We start from the raw sequence: 21,522 nt of genomic DNA, 5'->3' as shown, positions 1-21,522 counted from the left end.
CCTACCGAGGACGAAACAATTCTCGGTAGTGTGCCCATGGGTCCTATGAAACTCACACCAGTCGGTTTTGAAAGGACCCAACTATCGATCAGTCGCTGCCGGGAATTCAAACAGTGACGCATTGTTGACGTCATGGAGTATTTGTCTCCTAGGGACATTGAGTCGGATGAACTTCTCCTGTTCGTTGTTTCGTGCCCATTCGCCTCTCGCCCGACCACCATAGTCTGCCTGCCTGCGATTTCCCTCCTTCGCGTTATAGTGATCACGACGCTTATTCCAATCCGAGCGTACACGGAGATGCTTGTTATCTTCCTTATTACTGCCCCCTACTTCACGGATTTCTACCGCCCGCTTATTGATCTGTCCTTCCTCCATCTTGATGTGACTCAGAGCAAAAGCTCTCACCTCAGACATCGTTTGACAATTCGCTATCTCTAGCGCGATGTCAAAAGCTCCAGATCTTAGACCCTTCTGGAATGCGATGACCGCCAACTTTTCATCCAAGGATGCTATCCTCAAGGCGACCTCATTAAACCTTTGTAGAAAGTCCTTCAACGACTCCTCGCGTTGCTGTTTGAGATCGAACAAATTCGACGTGATCGGCGGTTTCTTCTTGTTAGCTGCCAATTGTGCCATGAAGAGTCGACTGAAGACATCAAAGTCGGTGATATCGGTCAGGGAGACCACTAAACCAATCAAGTGCTGCCTTTTTGAGCGTACCCATGATCAGCTTGCAGCAATTTCCATGCTCCCCCCACAAATCAACATTTGAGCTTGGAAATCCGTCAAGTGCTGACCAGGATCCTGAGTTCCGTCGAAAGGCTCAATTGGGGAACCCGATGATCCCTCGGGATAGTCTCGGCCTCGATAGCTTCTGAGAATGGTCGGAAGTCCCGAGGGACTTCCATCATGACATTTTCCTCCACCGTCCTAGTGCTGGCCGCTATCATGGCCTGCATCTCATCTGCTCGCCTCCTGATCTCTTCATTCTCTCGTTGAATTGCCTCCTCTCTCTCCCTGGATCGTGCATTCTCCTCCCTTAAGCCATTGATCAATGCCATCATCTCCTCCATGGTAGGATGTTGTGAGTCGTTGTTTGATGTGCCGCCTCTTGCCATGGTAAAGTGCAGGTTCTTCTGTATTGCTTGGGGCGTGGGAAAAGTTTCACCGTAACCCCACGGTGAGCGCCAAAATGTTTCGGCCCAAGGGTGGATTAGGGTTTTTTCCTAGGTTAAGCCTTAGAGTCAGAGCATTCAAAAGTGTAATCTGCCATCTTAACTCTAGGATTTTAGGTTTTATAGTTTCCTCTTTGTGGGCCTCATGGGCCCCGAGAGTATAAGGATCCTTTTTACCGTTTTTCTTCTATATGAGAGATCTTTAGCGAATAAAGGCGGGATTTTTTCCTTTCCCTCGGGCAACTTCTTTATGGGATACCGGATCGGCCTTCGACCGAACAGGCCCACACAGAGGGGGCCAATCGGGGCTTAGCCGAGTACTTGCTTATATGTGAGTGGAATCAGCATGTGACCGACCTGGTCTACGTGGACAAGCCGAGCCGAGTGACACTCTAGAGAGGGGGGGTCGGCTCAAGCTGTGGCCGACCTGTCCCATGTAGGGGACCTAAGTCGGATTTCGACCTGGACCGTACAGAAACAAATCTATACCTCTATTTTATATTCTAATTTTTCTAACAAATGTGTTTTTTTAAAGGTAAAATATGAATATATATATATATATATATATATATATATATATATATATATATATAATAACTGCTCACTTAAGTAACTATTCGTTTTTTTAGAGTTACAAGTGCTTTTTTCACAGCTAATATTAATAATTTCAATAAATATTAAGCAAAGCAATGCTTTCCAACTCAATGAAAATTAGGACTGCAGCAAATATTATGGTAAAGTGAAAAGCGACCTGATGCCTGTTCCCTAATTTTTTAGTCCATTTTAGTAAGCAAAATGTTAACACTGTATTTTCTAACAAACTTTTTATTTTTAAGAAATAATGTGCTAATTTTTTTTAAGAATGTTTTATAATCAATATTTGACATTTTTTTTAAGAATATTTGAATATATTTATAATCTCTAAAATTATTAGGATTCTTTTGTTTTATATTTTATTAATCTTTATATTCAATTTTACTCTTTATATTTTTTATTAAAAAAAACGATTTACCTTTTAGTTCTTATTAACTATACATGTTTTTAGTCTCTAGTGGGGACTATCTAAAAACAAAACCATTTTATTAAATATAGACTAAATATGAATAAAAATTGAATAGTAAAAAAAATCATAATATTTTCAAAGCAATAATGATTTTCTGATTAAGAATTAAAATGTGATTGAGAGAAAATACACTACTAAAGAAATATGTGTAGAAAATAGTGACTGACAGAACCTATAGATGTTTTGCATTTACAACATACATGGTGGAGAAAAAAAAACCCTAATATTTTAAGAGACAAAATATCATATTTAATGATATTCTTCAAAGAATCTTTTACTTTTTGAGTGATTCCAGCCATGGTCGTTGAGACTTGTTTTGTTCTTCGAATACTTATTTGGAGTTGGTTCATTTGAGCTTTAATTGTAGCAAGAAGCAATGAGTGAGTTCTTATGGTATTGGAAATTGGATCCTTACAAACATGAGAGACAATTTTCTTGATTAGTATCCGAGTCTCGTCACAAAGTATTGTTTTTTCTTACCTACATAACATTAATAAACCATTTGCTTATCAAAAAAAAAAAAAAAAACCATTTTGTGTTATTAAAAAAAGAGAAAGGGGCATGCATGTAGTATATACAATATAATACTGTAGGAGTAACGTGAACCATCACAAAATTCAAACCCATAATCGACCTAACACGTGACGAGTATTATTTTTCTACCGATAAATATTCAAAGCTCGAACCTGTTGTACCTTATTCATATGTATCCATTAATGTAACCTTCCAACTCAGGTAATTCTTAATGTCTAGGTTGGTTACTACCATTTGCCCTATACGGAATTGGCCTATTCACCCTTTCTGGCATTTAAAACGCTGATCAATGATATCGAGGTCAATTTCTCGATATGAAACTGTGTTAAAATCATAGTTTCAAAAACCGGACCGGTCATCCAACCGGTTAAGGTACTGGATCAGTGGGTCAAAGGTTGAACCGGTGGGTCACTAGTTGAACTGCATGACTCGATTTTTATTAAAAAATATTTATATTAAATATATTTTATACTTATAAATTTTAATAAATTCATATCTTATTTTAAATTTCAATTTTTCTATCTTATTTAAAATTACTTTTATTTTTATTTTGTAAAAAAATACATAAAAAAATTACATGTTAAACTGTATATTAATACAAATTAAAAATATAAATAATATGTACATATATAATATGCTTGCAATTAATATCACAAAATAATATATGTAATATTTACATAGATATTGCATTATTAAATATATAATTTAAAATTAATAATATACTATAAAAGTTATTTAAATTGTATATATTACAAACAAATATATTAGAACAAGTAGTCATTGTTATATTTAATAAGACTCCTTGCTTTTTCATTAAGAGATTCAATTATTATTATTATTTTTGTGATTTATGGTCCCTTAAAAAATTTAAAAAAAAATAAGAAAAAAAAGTGGTTGAACCGGTTTGACCCATCGGTTCACCGGTTGAACCGGAAAATTGACCGGTTCAATCCGATTTGAAACGGGTCGATTGCATAACCAATCCAACTTCAGATTCGAACCGGCTGGACCACCGGTTCCCGGTCCAACCGGCCGGGTCGGTCCGGGTTTTAAAACACTGGTTAAAATGTTAAATAGAATGAAAACTTTGTTCTATATGCTAATTTTTATATATCAATAATGTTTCGTCAGTCATAATGTTAAATAGAATGAAAACTTTGTTCTATATGCTAATTTTTATATATCAATAATGCTTCGTCAGTCATATTTCGTAAGTGTAAATTGATTTTTAGTTATTATTTTTAAGACATTACATAAATCATATATATATATATATATAATTTATACAAAAAATAAAATATTTTAAGTTACTATTTTAATAAATAATTCTTTAAAAAAATACTTTATAAAACACTATCTTTTTATTTCACAAGGAAATATAACTTCCCACAAGTCTTTAGTTATAAGGATACATTGATATGATCCACTTGTGACGTCATTATTATAACAAGATGTGTTTTTAGCGACATTAGTAAAATGTTGCTAAATTATAAATAAATATTGTTAATAAAATTTTGTAACTTTTATCAAATGTATAACATAAAACTTATGTTACTAAAGTTTTATAGCAACATTTTTACATATTAATGATAACATTTTAAAAATGTCACCAAAGTGATATTTTATGATATTTTAATAATGTTATTAAGTTTTTGTAAGTTTTATAAAATGGTAATTAGTTTTAATATAAGTGGTGTTGTCATTTATACTTTAGGGCTCCTATCTACAAGTCTTTTAAGATTGGAGACATCTTAAGTTTAGTCACTACCAAATTTAGATCAAATATCAAAGTTGATTCATATTATGTTTCATTTTATGGTTATATTCCTTATATATCATTTACTTACTTGATGTAAGACTTTGATATTGTGAAGTAATTAAATATTAGAGAAATATATTATTTATGTGTCATTCTTAATTTTACTCAATACTGGACTTTAATTATTTTTTGGTTCGTTCCTAGAGTATCCACCGCCAATAGTAGTGACTAATCTCCTTGCTACGTTAGAAACACCTCAAAGGGTAGGATAGTTGACCCAAAATTTAACACGGCTGCATACACAAGATAAGATTCGAATTCCTGAATACTGGACTTTAATTTTAAGAAACAATTAGAAAAAATAATATTAAAATAAAAAATGTTACTTATCTATAATAATATTTTCTTGAAAAATAATAATTAATGCAATAAACTACTAACCTAATTTATAGTAATATTTTAATAAATATAAGTAAGCAAATATTAATAAAGAAGTTAAATACAATAGTGAATAATCTATATATTAATTTAATCTATAGTAACATCTTAATAAATATAAGTAAGAAAATATTGTTAAAAAAGTTAAATAAAGTAATGTCCTATTTAAATCGAGATCGAATCTCATTTCTTAATTAAGAAATATAAGTGTTCAACTACTTATGTTATGGGAATAAATTTTGGTATAAAACACATGTAATGAATGCATTTTTTTTTTATATTTTTATTCATACATGGTTTTCTAACATTTTGGTTTACGGATAATAAAATGTTAGTAGGTGGAGAAATAATATGCTTTAATTAGCAATTATTTGTTTGCAGTTATTAATTTTTCTATTAGAATTTAGCCAGCAATGATTCGCTGTGGCATTTTGCTTTTAAGACATTTTGGTGGCTTTGCTTATCCATGAGCTTTGACAATGACGTTTGTGATTGTGAGTATTAACTGTTAGAGCTTCCAACCAAATGAAAAAAAGGAAAATGTAAAGAGAAAGATTACCACGCAATTCACTTAATTAGATTCGAGATATCAATGGTTATATTTTTTTTTCCCTTGAAAGATTTCCATAATAAACACTCTAAAAACAATTCATGTATATACAGACAAAGGATAAAAATCTAATGTAATTCACACAAGGTATCGTAATCTTCAAGAGATGTATAGTTGTTTACTTGCATTCAAGGATTAGGAACATGGAAAGTAAAGAGTTGGAGAGTGTCTCATAAAACTTATTTATTGAATTCGATGTTTGCATGTTACAATACATTATGTATGGTTCAGAATTTTTTTCTCAAATAATATTTTTAAAAAAAATTACTAAAAAAATATCTATTACACATTATTTACCCAAATAGATCTCTTTACTGTTCACACTCAGAATTTGGTTCCCTAGGAACTGAATTCTGAGCACTGTCATTTTTTTTTTGGGCTCTGAATTCGGTTCCTGGAGAACCGAATTCTGAGTAGTGTTTAAATTTTTTTTTTTGGCTCAAGAATGTGTCAATTTTATAACTGGAACAAGCCGTTCTCCTTAAAGAACGACTCGTTCTGCTTGGAGAATGACTCGTTCTGCTTGGAGAACGACTCGTTTTGCTTGGAGAACGGCCCGTTCCGCTTGAAACGGCCTGTTCTGATCCATTCATCATGTGTATATTTTTTATCTAGAACAGGTTGTTCTGATTGCAGCACAACTCGTTCTGAATCCAGTTTTTCTCTTTTTCAGAACTAAAACGCATAAAAAAAAATAACAATGCTAAGAATTTTTTTCTCAAATAATATTTAAAAAAAAAATTTACCAAAAAAATATCTATTACACATTATTTACCCAAATAGACCACTTTACTATTCACACTCAGAATTCGGTTCCCGGAAAATCGAATTTTGAGCAGTGTTATTTATTTATTTATCTTTTTGCGTTTTAGTTTCTGAGGAAGAGGAAAACTGGATTCAGAACGGGCCGTTCTGCAATCAAAACGGCCCGTTCCATATAAAAAATATACACATGATGAATAGATCAAAACGGGCCGTTCCAAGCAGAACGGGCCGTTTTCCAAGGAAAACGGCTCGTTCCAGTTATAAAATTGACGTATTCCTAAGCCCAAAACGAAAAAAAAAAATTTAAACACTACTCAGAATTCGGTTTCTCGGGAACCGAATTCTAAGCACAAAAAAGAAATTACACTACTCAGAATTCGATTTTCCGGAAATCGAATTCTGAGTGTGAACAGTAAAAAAGTCTATTTGAGTAAATAATGTGTAATAGATACTTTTTTGGTAATTTTTTTTTAAAAAATATTATTTGAGAAAAAAATTCTAAACATTACATACGGGTTCAATCCTTCAACCCTTCGAGATCGCTTGATTCGTTAGTACACAAAAGTTGACATGTGTGTTCTTTAATAAATGATTTAGATCTTTTTGTAGTGTAGAGTTGCAATCGTAATTATGTTAACATGGTGGGAGGGAGCTAAAAAAAAATACTTCATTTTTTTACTCAAACTTTATATTTTTTAATTAATTTATAGGATTTATTATTTATTAACTTAAATAACTAATTCAATAAATAATTTTGAATACAAAAGATTATGAATAGATTTATCTTGATGATGACCAGAGTAAGGATAGGCCAACAAAATCCTAATTTTAGATCCCTTTAAAAAAACGTATTTTATATTAATATTTATATGATTTTTTTGAAGATTTTATAACTTAAAATCACCTTTTGTTAAAATAATATATGATTAGTAGAAGTCACATCTTGTTAATATAAATTAGTTCTTAATTATCATCTTTATGATAATAAAAAAATAAATATTTTTTTTTAAGATTTTATAATTTAAAAATCACTTTTACATTTTTAAAAATTTATTTTAAAAGGTCTATTTTTAAAAGATAAGAATATAATTATTTTTTCAAATCTCATCTCTACAATATTTTATTTTATATTAAAAAAATGTTATTATAAATTTTAAAAAGAATCATTTTAAAATCTATTTTGGACGAAGAGCTAAACTTGATGAACATGTTTTTCTTCCTTTCTTTCAACTTTTCCCTTTGGTGATTTTGGGTGAAATGCAAATGCTTAAACCGAAACAATGCATGAGTGCACGTGATTGTCGTACAGTTGCCCCCACCTTAAAATTAAATTTCATCTATCCATTGTTGTCTCCCTTTTTCTTCTGCAGAGAAAGTGGGAGAGAAAGACAGTTAAATAAAGAAGAAGATTAAAAAAAACGAGAAAGAGAATGCTCATAAAAAGGTTCAAAAAAGATATAACTAAAAGCAAATATTGTTTTTTGGAAGTTTAAAAAAGGAGGTCAAGCCTCAAAGATCCAAAACACACATTCACTTTCATTCAGTGAGTGTGTTGTGTGTTGTGTGTTTGTGTGTGTTTTCCTTTTCAGGCACAAAAGCCTTACCTCCACACATCTATTATATCTATATCTTCATGTTTTCTTAGAAAGAAACAATGAATACGAAGCTTCTTCTTATGCTTCTCATGCTCCTCCTTATTCTCCCCAAACCCTTTTGGATTCTTGCATCATCATACCCTCTTGCTCCCTCACCTCAATTTCCACCCTTTTCCACTTCAATGTCTGCTTCCTCTCCAGGTTCTTCTCTTTGTGTGTCTTTATTTTTTCTTCTTACAAATATTTTCATTCAAGGCAATCTTGTTCGAGGTATTGTCAGACACTAAATGTGGAAACTTTTCTCGGTGATTCAAACCGAAGACAATTGTGTGTGTCCATGTCATTACCTATGTTTCTGATGCATTTGTTGTCTCTATCACTGTCTGTTTCTTTCTCATGATGGAGTTGGTACTCAACAGTAACAAATTTAAATTTGAAAATCATGACTAGCACTTAATGCATATAATAATATATAGTAACTATCTTTTTAATTCAATTCTGGTCTTGGTCTAATATGATTTATTATGTGGATTTGAATGCTACCCTTTTGCTTAAACTATGTTAACTAGTCATTTATGGTTTGAAATTTGAATAAATAAGACATTTTTTCCCCATGTTTTTGATGCTGACTGTTATATAAGCCGCATTTTGATCAGGAATTGTGATGGGGGGTGAACAGCAACAAATGGATTCACACAAGAAAATGGTAACTGCCATTGCCGTAACCAGCACTTCACTTGGTGCAGTCATTTTGTGTGTGTTGTGTGTCTGGATTTACTACTGCAAGTACCCTTCAAAACCCAACACCAAAAAGGGTCAAAGATCAGGTTTTTATTTTACCCTTTTTTCAATATTCCATTTTTTAGAATCTCATAGGCATTTGGTCTGAGAAAACGTTTTCTGTTTACCTTTTCTGCTCTCACTTTGTTTCCTACTTTCTGAAGTTTATAGCGAAAAAAGTGAAAACAGGAAACAATTTTTTTTTTTTTATTTCCTATATAAATTTTTTAAAACAAAAATAAAACATATTTTCTCAGGCCAAATGACCTTTTAGGTTGCTGATTTGCTTCACAAATCACAATTTTGAGATGTCAATAAAGTTTGACATTTAATTTACTTCCTTGGTATTTTCTGAAATTTGTTTTGTTTTTTCTCCTTATTCTGTATTTTGAATCCGAAGATGCTGAGAAAGGGCTAGGTTCAGCACCACTTTTGAGTAAATTCAGCTCTATAAAGCTGGTTGGTAAGAAAGGATTTTGTCCAGTAATTGATTATAAGCAAATAGAAAAAGCCACGGGCAATTTCAAGGAAATTAACATCTTGGGTGAGGGTGGTTTTGGATGTGTTTACAAGGCTCATTTGGATGATAATTTGGATGTTGCCGTTAAGAAATTGCACTGTGAAAATCAACATGCAGAGCAAGAATATGAGGTAATTCCTATTAATAATTTATCCATTTTTCTGCCTTCTTATTTTATTTTTGAATAATATATTGAATAGTTGGACTTCGATGAATTTGCAGAACGAGGTGGATTTGTTAAGTAAAATTCAACATCCAAATGTAATTTCTCTACTGGGTTGTAGCAGTAATGATGATACGAGAATTATTGTCTATGAATTGATGCATAATGGATCATTGGAAACTCAATTACATGGTAAAACATCGTTTTATATGCTTTATTACCTAGTAAAAGACTAATGAGGTCAATCATAAAATCATTAATCTATTCTATTTGTTATAAAAACAATACTAATCTTTTTCATTTTCCAAAAAATGATCATGTGAAGGACCTTCTCATGGCTTAGCATTGACTTGGCATTTGAGGATGAAGATTGCTCTTGACACAGCAAGGTAAGTAGGTGACCTTCCCAAATCTGTTTTCTATCTATCTACCTATTTGTTTTGGAGCAACATCAGCAACATTTTTTTTCAAACATGTATCCTTTGTTATTGACTAAAATATATTAAGGGTCACAAAATAATAACAAAAATCATATTTTTCAAATATATGTTAATTTTTAATTATTAATTTTGAAATATTATGTAAATCGTGTACATTAAAAAAAAAGTCATAAAATAATGAGTCACACCCTTTATTTAATAAGTCTTACTTATAATTTCATTAAACTCAATAAATTTCAACATATAACAAAGTGTATTAGAGATTTTATTGTAAACAATTTTTTTATTTGGTTTATTGTCTATTTGCTAACATGCAATTTAATTAATGTCAAGCAGGGGATTAAAATATCTGCATGAGCACTGTTATCCTGCGGTGATCCATAGAGATCTGAAATCTTCTAATATTCTTTTAGATACAAAGTTCAATGCCAAGGTAAAAACAAAAAGACCATGCTCAATTTGCTGCATATATTATTATTATTATTATTTCTACCACACATTTATTGTGTTCACCAAAGTTTTTTTTTCTGTGTGCGCCTACTGGTGGATTCAGCTTTCTGATTTTGGTCTTGCCATAACAAATGGGTCCCAAGATAAGAATAACATCAAGCTTTCAGGCACGTTGGGGTACGTAGCCCCGGAGTATCTTTTAGATGGTATGCCAACTGAACTTGACATTATTTCATGGCATATGCAATGGTCTGACAAGTTGTTATACTATATGTTTAATGTGTCCTTAAGGTTTCAACAAACCAGATCCAAGATAACGGTCTTTTTGGACCCTTGATGCATTAATTATGTAAAGGGTGGACTTGAAAATGTGATCTATACCAGAAATTATTATATGGTTCAGGACTATCATAGTTTCAAATAATCTAATGTGATATATAATCGAGTTTTATTAATCTTATTTTTGTAAATTATAACATTTGTTTGCTTGTTACGTGGAGATTAGTTGAGTCGGAACATATCTATAGTGGTTATGAACTATGTAATAATTTTTTTATTTATTCACCTTCACCTTGTGCTTCTATTGGGAAAGTACCTGCCCAACTGATCTGGCAAGTTATGTAGATTTATTAAATTAATATGTTGTCAGTTACACGTTACAATCTCATATGCCCAGTTTGCTCCAGTTGCTTCTTGTCAGTGATAAAAAAATAATAATGATAATAATAAATGCCCTGAGGGTGGGAACTAAACTTGTTCTTAGCTAGTTGAGTTGATTCTTGTCTGAAAGATGGGAAACATTGGAAGTATAGCTTTGTATTATTCAGTTGAAAACTTTGATCATTTGGCAGGGATTGCTATTTTATTTTAATAATTAAGAGACTGTGAATTTAAGTACTAGATATTAATCATGAGGTATAAATTAAATGGATCACTTCTCCATGGATTTTCTTGAAACATGGCGAGATAGATATCGAAAATTTTGAATTATTTAGTAAGGAAGTTTCATGTTAATTATTTTTACAGGTAAATTGACTGATAAAAGTGATGTGTATGCTTTTGGAGTCGTGCTTCTGGAGCTTCTATTGGGAAAGAAGCCTGTGGAAAAACTAGCACCAGCTCAATGCCAATCTATTGTCACATGGGTACTGTTTGGTTCTTGATAAAAATTAATTGGGTTGGTGTGGGAAATGACATCTTGCTATTTATGATGTATGCAGGCCATGCCACAGCTCACAGACAGATCTAAGCTTCCAAACATTGTGGATCCTGTAATTAAGAATACAATGGACCTCAAGCACTTATACCAGGTTTGTTTGAGTGCCTCCGAGTCAGAACTCACGTGTTTTCCAGTTTATTACTTACCCTTTTTGGCAATCATAAGTCATGAGAGTTAGCTATATAGGAGTACCGTCTTACAAGATTTTTCTTAATACTCCTAAATCCTAAATTCCTATTGATATATGAAGAATGTATCAAGTGAAAACTAAATACGTATAATAACATCTTGAAAACATAAATAATATAAATATTTTCTGCATTTTCAAAATAAGATTAATAGAAAGATACTATATAGAATTATCTAGTCATTAGAGATTCCTGATGAATTATGATATGATACCCTGTCCCTCTTCAATCCATTTGTTACATAGAAATGATAACAACACAGCTTCTGAGAGGCATTCTTTTCAATGATCTTTTCAAACTTTAATCCTCTCCAGCCTCTACAGCTACACAGAAGAGAGGAAAAAAAACACATAGGATAAGGTGTGACCCACCAAATAAATGGATCTCACTTGAATTCTGTATTTCTTTCCTCACTGAATGGTGCGACTAGGATGCTGTGTCTTTCTCTTTTTACTACACGGTGCAGCTACTGAAGATACTAGAAATGGGATCCATACATTTTCCTAATTAGTAGAACCCACGTGAGTTTGAAAAGAGTAATAAAAGAAAAGTGTGTCAAGTTATTGGCATTTTTCCCTTTAACATTAAACTTAATGGCAACTTTTATCACACAACTTTTTGAATTTGATCATTTGATCATTTTATAAGTTAAGGGGTGTATTGAATTAGGATTTTAAAGGACTTTTTTAGTTAAAAAAAATCCTGCGGATTTTAAAAGACTTTGCAGGATTTTCATGACTTTTAAGATTTTGCAGGATTCTACAAGACTTAAAATCAGGATTTTAATGTATTCTGCAAGACTTTTAAATCAGGATTTTAATGGATTCTGTGGGATTTTGTAGAATTTTCGTGGGTTTTTGACATTTGATAAGATTTCAAAAAAAATTTCATACATTCAAATTTAAAAAGAGTCAAAGACAAAAATAATAAAAAATAATAATATCTAGATAAATAATAATAATAATAATTCTCCATAATATCTTATCCTCTTAAATAGCATTCACCCACATATATATCTATAACTATACTATTCCTCCAAGCATTAGCGTCTTTTCGCTCTTGCTTCTGGGTTTGAATAATAGATTCAAAAGTATGATCTTCATTAACTGGTAACGTTGAAGATGAAGGTTTATCCACCACTTCAATTAGAAATTCATCAGAACGACATTCTTTACGTAAAAAATTATGTAGTGTTGCACATACTAACACAAGTTCTACTTGTGTCTTAAATAAAAATGGAAGTGCTGACTTAAAAATTGTGAACCTTGATTTAAAAATACCAAATATTTTCTCGATCACATTCCTTAAAGATGCATGACGAAGATTGAACAATTTTTTCTCATTTTCAGGGTCATTACCCTGACCTGCAAAATATTGTAGATGATATCTTACACCTCGAAATGGAGCTAAAAATTGACGTCGATTAGGAAATCTACAATCCACCAAAAAAATATTTACCTAATTACATATGCAATATATATAATATTAGTATAATAATTATTATTATTATATATAATTATTATTATTATTTAAAGAATAAGCATTTAGATATATAGAATATATATATATATATATATATATATATATATTATTTTAGTTATATATTATATGATAATTTTTAACAATATTTATAAATGTAAATTATTCTAACAAATATTTTAACAATATTTCCTCTTTTAAAAAATAAGCCTAAACCCTAAAAAATTAGATACTGCAATATCTTATGTTAATTTTCTTTTTTTAAAATATAAAAAGTCCCAATTTTACAATATAAAAATAAAAAGAAAAATTCATAGTAAAAAAAATAAAATAATTGTTGAGTCGTAAAAGAAGGGGGATAAGAGTAACAAACTTAAGCGAAGGAGAGAAATTGCAATTTTTATGCTGAGAGGGTTCTTCCCCCAACTAAGATTCATTTTCATCTCATTCTACTCACAGAAACCCTAACAAATTCATCTTATATATTATATATTGTAGAGATTATGATATCAATTTTATCTTTCACCTTTTTCTTTTCTTGACGTGTGTTATAAAAAAAATTATCACTTAAAAGTTAAAATTTCAAGCATTTTTTTTTGTGTTATATAAAGGAACAAATTCAACTACATAGAATAAAATAAAATAAAGCAAGTCAATTAAAGAGAATGAACAGAAAAATAGAGCAAATCAATGACACTATCATTTACATATCGGAGTTTCACAAAATAGGGGAATGAGATGAGAACAATACTACAATATTATATATGAGCAATGAATAATAGTGCAGTATTATTACCAGAGAAAAAATGGAGAAGATAAGAGCATAAAAAAAAAGATGAAAAACTCACTTGAAAATTCTTGAAAAGTCACTTCAAATAATCCTTCAAAATCCGATGGGTTTGGATGAGATTGTTTTATGAATTTGGTATTTATAGATAACACTAGAAAGTCCTTCAAAATCCCCCTCGCACAACAATCCTTTAAAATCCTTATATTTTTGAATACCAATGGATTGTTTTTAAGTTGTAAAAAATCTCAAATGAATACCAATGAATTTTAATGGACTCTTTAAAAAATCTTGAAAATCCAGATTGAATACCACTGAATTATTTTTAAGTGACATAAAATCTTGATCGAATACCAATGGATTTTTTTACTCCAAAAAAGTCTTTTAAAATCCTATAAAATCCTAATTAATTATTGGTATAACACATTGATTATTGACATGAAACGTAAACAATTGATATGTAACATATAAATAATATTATGTTATAATGTGTAACATCAGCAATCAATATGTCATGTAATAGTCAACTATTGACATCAAATGTCAATTAACTAGGTGAAAAAATGTGTGAATTTTATTTAAAAAAATTAGGCAATAAAATGTGCAAATTCAGAAATTTGGTTGCAATTAGCGAAATTGTGAAACATGAATGACAAAAATACGATTAAGTATTGTATTATGATAATATTCTGAACTGTGCAACCTTGATTTTGTACTTTGTAGGTTGCTGCTGTGGCCGTTCTATGCGTGCAACCAGAGCCAAGTTACCGTCCATTGATTGCAGATGTTCTCCACTCACTCATCCCTCTTGTGCCTGTAGAGCTTGGAGGAACACTCAGAGTTCCACAACAGTCACAGCAAGTCTTACCCGTTGACTCACCTGTGGATCCTAGTCAACAATCAGTTTGAGACAACATCACGCTGTGAGAATCCATGCAGGACATGTTTTTGTGATGCTAAACCGAACTAGTGAGGCTTTACCAGGGCTCCAAATTATACTGTAATAAACGCACGCAGCCCTGGAGTGATTGAGAGGACTTAGAAACAGAGAATTTGAGGACAGAGTAGGCATAAGTGGTGTAGAGGACCATTGGATTGTTAATGATAAATGCGAGGAAATTGATTTCACTATTGTGTATAGAGTGGTGATATTGTGGAACATTGAATTGTTCAGAGAGGATCTCATTGTCTTTCCTTCCCTCCTTTATCAGCAATCAGCAAATCGTATTTAGCAAACCAGACTACAACAAATTCGTACGTAAATTTTAGAAAAATACAAGCAATGCGTTCCAGTATACACTATCGATGATTGAAACTTTATTGAACTCGCATAATAACGTGACTTTCACTGGTTATAAATTAGTTTCACTTATGATTTTGCATTTTCTAATAAACTTCAGCTAACAACACAGTAAATTTAAAAGAATATGTCAGACTAATTTGTATTTGGCTATTCTTGCCTTTATTTTATTGGTTCAAGTTGGCAAACCATATATATATAGTCAAATATTTTACGTTCTTGGTTCTTCTGAAGTACAATAAATGACAAGGGTGCACTCTCATGGTTTATTTTATCAATATAAATGATGCGACCACATTGGAAGCGCGATTTAATAAAAGGAAAAAAAAATACTGACCAACCACTGAAGCACGTACAAGTACAGCCAACAAAAATATTGTTACCATGTTTTATTCAACCTTACCCACATAAAATGAGAAACATACTCACTGTGCATCAATACTTTGGTTCGACTAGCTTTAAGTCTGAGAAGCTGACTCGTTATGCCTCTGATACATTTTGAGTTTATTTGATTCAAAGGTTACAAAATTTCCTAAGGGACTGAGGTACATATGTATGACAATTAATGCATACATAAATTAATTATTTTCATCTATGCCAATCACTCCGATTGGGTATAATACTCGCCAAAAATATAATATTGGCTCTTCAGCATATCTCATTGAGTTTCAGCTGACATTATGGTATGAATCAATAATAGCATCCGCAAGGTATTCACATTTGGCCAACGACAATCCTGCCAAGGAAATCCTTCCATCCTTTGTCATGTATACATGCCACTTATTTGTCATGTTGTCACTCTGATCAGACACAAGATATCATTTAAGAACAACACAGTCAATATTGCAATACAGTAAAATCAATATTATATAGGTAGAGTCGATGTAATAGGGCTCAACAAAGTGTATACAAGCCACAAGTTGATCATATGCAAGAAGTCATGACAGGAGTCAATTTAATTACCTGGTTCTTGTTCAAGCCGGTGAATGAGAACATGCCTATCTGCCTAAGTATGAATGACCAATCTTTTCCACTCTTGTCTTTTGAAGTAATGCTATCATATAGCTGCTGCCTGACATTCTTTATCCTTCCGGCCATCATTTCCATCTCTGCTTTCCATTCATTAAAGAGAGCAGGGTTCCCAACAACATCAGCAACAATCCTAGCTCCATGTACAGGTGGATTAGAGTACATTGGTCGTGCAAGCCTTTTCAACTGGCTCTTTACCCTGAAATGCACGGTTACCACATTGTTAATCAAGACACAACTTTTACTGAGACATATATTACACTGAATCCCTTATCAAGTTGAATCTAAGATGTCATCTTTCTTCTTTTTCCAGTACGCAATGGTGGCAATGAAGATAGAATTAAGTCCTCATGTATCTACTCCAATCCCCTATCACCACTAGGCCAACTTTAGTGGTTCAAATGCCTTATTTCTTAAAACAGAACTTGAGCTTTTTGTCACGATGTTAGTTAAGACTTAAGACAGTGTCATTAATATAGTATCGGATTGCAACTATTTCCCACTATATGTACTTAATAAAATGATCCGTCTCTTTTCTTCAAAAGGAATAAAAATGCACAGGAAGGAAGCAGACAGATTCAATCTTTTTCTCAGACTTGTCCATTCAACTTAAGATATCAGAAATAATGGAAGACTTAATTTACCATACCTTGCTGCAGATTCTGGCGATGATGAAATCACATTGATTGCTCCAATCCTTTCAGCATAGAGACCAAGGTTTTTGCTGTATGACTGAGCCACTAGAACCTCCATGCCACATGCCACAAACAGTCTCACAGAAGCTGCATCTTCATCAAGGCTTCCACTAGCAAACCCCTAAAATTAATGAGGAGTTCAGCATGTTGCAAAATAGGTTCCAGGTCTTCAAAGATTATGTCATGATTCCAAATATGTTAATGGTTTTTTAAATAAGCTATTTCAGAAATTTACTAAAAAAATAGCTCATTTACCCAAAGATTGGTACCTGGTAAGCAACATCAAAAAAGGGAATGTGGTTCTTTTCTTGAATTACATCAGCTATTTTTTCCCACTGTTCAGGTGTTGGATCAATACCAGTAGGGTTATGAGCACATCCATGAAGTACCACAAAAGATCCTTCTGGAGCTGACTGTAAAAACATAGAAATGTAAAATTAGGCAGAGTTGAATCTTATATTGAGTTGAAGTAATCTTTAAACTAAATAAAAATTTATGTTTCTACAGGTATTCCTTTGTATAACAAGACACAAATTTACAATCACCAAATCAATTAAGCTTTGAGAATATCATCACACTGCAATGGCATGTTACTCAAAACAAATTGCATTTCAAGTGAAATATATTTTTGAAAACATGCACTTTGAGAAAAGTTAACTAGTGTTGAGACCAACAATGAAAGGTCAAGAGGAAAAATACCAAAATAAAAACATTCTTGCATATTGGTTTCTAGTTCAAAAAAAGCAGTTAAACACAACACTGTTCATAGATCATTTCACTTTTTTAAATTCTGAATCAAGATGTAACCTTTATATCTTCAATCATGCCCTCAAAATCCAAGCCAACTGTCTTGGGATCGTAATATCGGTACTCAGACCATGGGACTCTAGCATCATTGAAAATATTCTTGTGGTTACCTGTAAGACAATAGTGTCACCCAGGTTACATGATCTCCCCAACAAATATCACAACAAATTTAAACAGAGTAAGCGGTAAAATGCACACCCCAGGTAGGAGCTGATATCAAAACTTTTGCCCCAGGAAAATATCGTTCTATCAGAGCTGCACCTAGTCGCAGAGATCCAGTTCCAGAAAGACCTTGGACAGTGGCAACCTGGGTGCAACTGAATAATGTAAGTAGAAAAAAAATAACTTTCCATTTGTTGTTTCTACTTTCTACTCAATCATGATCAATAAAACATAAAGTTCTTCAAAACATCTATATTTTTTAAATCAACTACATACTCTTTGCTGTTTGATTGCTGGGTTGTCTGCTCCGAGTAACAACTCTGCAGTTGCCTTATTAAAGGCAGCCAAACCCTCAATAGGGAGATACTGCACTTATAAGTTAAATCACAGTCAATATCCTAAAGACCAATGGCTCCACACCACACATAAAGACACATGATGTAAAGAAAATTACCTCTTTGTTATCCCCTCTCTCCAGCATAAGATTCTCTGCCTAAAAAACCAAGTATTTCATTTAAATCAACATTAACTGAATTCAAAAATAGTCTTAGGTTTGGGAACCTGAAGCAATGAGGAGAATTGAACCAAGCAAACTGGGGACACTCAAATCACAGAGAACACATCAAGTATGGAACAAAGACCTTTTTAACAACATTAAGCACATATGGCTGTAGTTCTTCCGTTCTGTATGCCCCAACTCCAAGATTGAGCTTGACATCACTTGTGTCGGCTTTAAATGCCTCGGAAACTCCAAGAATTGGATCAGGAGGAGCCATAGGAATGCCTTCAAACTGAGAAACATTAACCGCAACAGTCATAGAGATCCGACCACCAGACTGAAACAAATTTGATAGAAATCGTATTAGCACACTTGCACACACACAGTTTTTACACCCTCACACTCCTTAATCCTCATTAACTACTTTTACTTACAACTACAAAAATGTTCTTCCATCAAGTATGAAATGAAAAATGGGAATATAATTAATCATGATCTAATTTGAATTTTTATTTTAAAAAAAGTTTAATTTATATACACTCATTATAAAACATCTCTACACAGACACAAATACAATATATAGTCCTACCTGATACGAGCAAGATCGTGTTACAGTCCAACTTCTATTAGCAAGCCCAAAAGAAACATTATTAGCCTTTTATTAAAAATAAGAAATAGGAAATATGTTCTAGAATACAAGTTTGTTAGGACTTGCTGAAATCTGTTGTGCACTCTTACTAGTAGTATGTTATATATAATCATTGTATTACTCTAGTAGAAGGGATAGAGAATTAATCAAGAAAAGTAGCTTCTATTTCCCTTCTTCCTTAATTTCTTAGGAGGCTCGAAAAAGGATTCTTAACATATTGTCTCAAGTAAAGGATACCTGAGGCCAGCCGTCATCCACAGGTAAGATTTTATCTTATCACTATGCATATTAATGCATGGGATGACATGGTAAAGTAGTCAAATCTTATTGAATGTATGTATAAAGATGTTTTATACCATCATGCATATAAATTAAACTCTAAAAAATACTAGAGGTGATGTTAATTTAACAACCCAATCGAAAGTGGTTAGCGAAGAACACGAATAAGTAACGCTTAGTTTGCCACTAGTCCTACCCAATAGATCGTAAAGTAATATGAAATGAAATCACAGTGGACCCAACCAAAGGCAAAGCCAAACAAAAATAAATAAATAAATAAAATTGAAGTAAGAAAGAAGCTAAGTCATTAGAACATATATACCCTTGAATTAGAGAAGAAGTTGAGTCCTCTGTCAAATCTCAAATTGCTACCTCCAATCTTGGGCTTTCCCTGTCGGAATCAAAAAAGGGTAATCATCAAAACGCGCAAAAGAATGTGGGAAGAGGCCAAAAGAGGTACCTTGTTGAGGATTTCGCGCGTAGAAGAGGGAGAGAGAGAGTGCGAAGCTAGGGAGAGAAGAGAAGAAGAAGCCATCTGCAAGAGAAACGGTTATGAAAGAGAATTATGAGTAAAAGATTGATCAATGATTTGATTCAAAAAGAGGTTGAAATGAAAATGAATTATAGCGTAGAGAGTACGATGAGATGGAACAAGTACGTTTGGTTTGTGTGAATCACTTGGAAAGAAGGAAAGAGTGGGCGACAAGAACGAAGTGAAAGTGCCTAACCTTACTGATTTGTCACCAACGACAAATTGTCACGGCTTCGCAGGTTCATCACATGTTTTCGTCGGCTTAATTTATTGGTCTTTTTATTTTTATCAATCGTTTAATTTATAGTTTGATTCAATGTAAGATTTTTTTTTTAATTAATTAATTAAGTATATCTATTTTAAATTACTTATTACAAAAAAATCAATCAATTTATTATTCTTGTTATTATGATGTTATGGTACCAACAATTCCAACATAATTAGTATATATACATAATGATTAAGTTTCATCATCCATATGTACTAACTAGATTTCTTACTGTTATGATACACGAGTTATTTTGATAATTCATGATATATTATGTAAACTTTTTTATTATGACGGTTGTTATATAAGTTATATTAATTTTTTATATTATATAAATTAATAAAAATTATACTTAATTTAATAAATAATAGTTTTTTTTCTTTTTTTTTTTTACGAAAATCTTAAATACATTTGTTGAAGGATAAAGTCGTGCTCATTGCTTTTATGTTACAAATATATATATATATATATATATATATATATATATATATATATATTATTTTTTAATTTTAATTTTAACTTCCGGTTAATGAAATATAATATAGGATTCAATTGATAGAAAATGAATTATTACAAAATTCAATGTATTAAAGATTATACTAATTAATATTGGTTTTAAAACACATAAATATAAAAATCCCTTAACTATTAAAATATATATAACTCATAATAATACAGCATTGTTTGATTGAATTTTATTGTAACGTTCTAATCTAAATTTAAAAATACCAATTTTTAAATTATATTTAAAAATTAATATATACAAAACGTAATAATCAGTACGCTAAATTAAGAGTTTTAATTTTAGCTATAAAATCAAATATTTGTGAAAATTAATTATATATTCAATTCAATCTGATTTGATTAATTTTACTAAAAGTTTTCTTGATCTAATTTTAATTTTTATAATTTATATTTATATTTTATTTTAAATTTAATTGTTGTAACATGTCAAGTCATTATACTTAACAATCTAATTACTAACATATGACAAAAAGATTACGACAAAAATACCTAGAATTATTATTTGCAAGTCATATATGGAAATAGATACTATAATATATATGTAAGAATTTCAGTAACAAATATAGTAATAAACATTTTATACAAGTACATAAATATATATATAATTTCATATACTAAACAATAATTCTAGTTGTCGATCAATCATGTTAAACACAACTAGTCTAGCTATACTAAGGTGGCTCCAAAAAGATCAACACCATCATTACCGATATAACCTCAAAAGGACTCCACCTGTAGCTTATCCTTATTCTACTCGCATATTAAATATGATTATTATAGTCTAACCACTTGAAGACATGTAAGGGTAAACT

General features: G+C 31.5%; 2 protein-coding genes across 4 annotated transcripts; one reads left to right on the top strand and one right to left on the bottom strand.

Moving 5' to 3' along the window:
* Window positions 1-7,842: 7,842 nt before the first annotated feature.
* On the top strand, window positions 7,843-15,179 carry LOC109815341 (putative receptor-like protein kinase At1g80640). The gene is made up of 10 exons (XM_020380051.3): window positions 7,843-8,140; window positions 8,596-8,766; window positions 9,120-9,370; window positions 9,462-9,594; window positions 9,728-9,791; window positions 10,179-10,275; window positions 10,396-10,498; window positions 11,319-11,437; window positions 11,513-11,602; window positions 14,689-15,179. The coding sequence occupies exons 1-10, from the start codon at window positions 7,999-8,001 to the stop codon at window positions 14,872-14,874; spliced, it is 1,356 nt and encodes a 451-aa protein (XP_020235640.1). The 5' UTR covers window positions 7,843-7,998; the 3' UTR covers window positions 14,875-15,179.
* Window positions 15,180-15,624: 445 nt separating this feature from the next.
* On the bottom strand, window positions 15,625-20,182 carry ASP5 (aspartate aminotransferase 5). Of its 3 annotated transcripts, none has more exons than XM_020380054.3 (12): window positions 20,044-20,182; window positions 19,846-19,920; window positions 19,708-19,776; window positions 18,600-18,794; window positions 18,413-18,451; window positions 18,235-18,324; window positions 17,995-18,103; window positions 17,797-17,906; window positions 17,259-17,402; window positions 16,944-17,110; window positions 16,229-16,493; window positions 15,625-16,065 (listed from the first exon to the last, which is right to left on the bottom strand). In XM_020380054.3, the coding sequence occupies exons 2-12, from the start codon at window positions 19,918-19,920 to the stop codon at window positions 15,934-15,936; spliced, it is 1,395 nt and encodes a 464-aa protein (XP_020235643.1). In that variant the 5' UTR covers window positions 20,044-20,182; the 3' UTR covers window positions 15,625-15,933. The 3 variants fall into 3 exon arrangements, with proteins under 3 accessions (XP_020235643.1, XP_020235645.1, XP_020235644.1); XM_020380056.3 differs by having other exon boundaries at window positions 20,114-20,174; XM_020380055.3 differs by lacking the exon at window positions 20,044-20,182 and adding an exon at window positions 20,025-20,043.
* Window positions 20,183-21,522: the final 1,340 nt, after the last annotated feature.

The sequence above is a fragment of the Cajanus cajan genome, chromosome 9, assembly GCF_000230855.2.
Source record: "Cajanus cajan strain Asha chromosome 9, NIPB_CcT2T_4, whole genome shotgun sequence".
NCBI lineage: Eukaryota > Viridiplantae > Streptophyta > Magnoliopsida > Fabales > Fabaceae > Cajanus > Cajanus cajan.
This window is presented reverse-complemented; position numbering and strand designations above follow the sequence as displayed.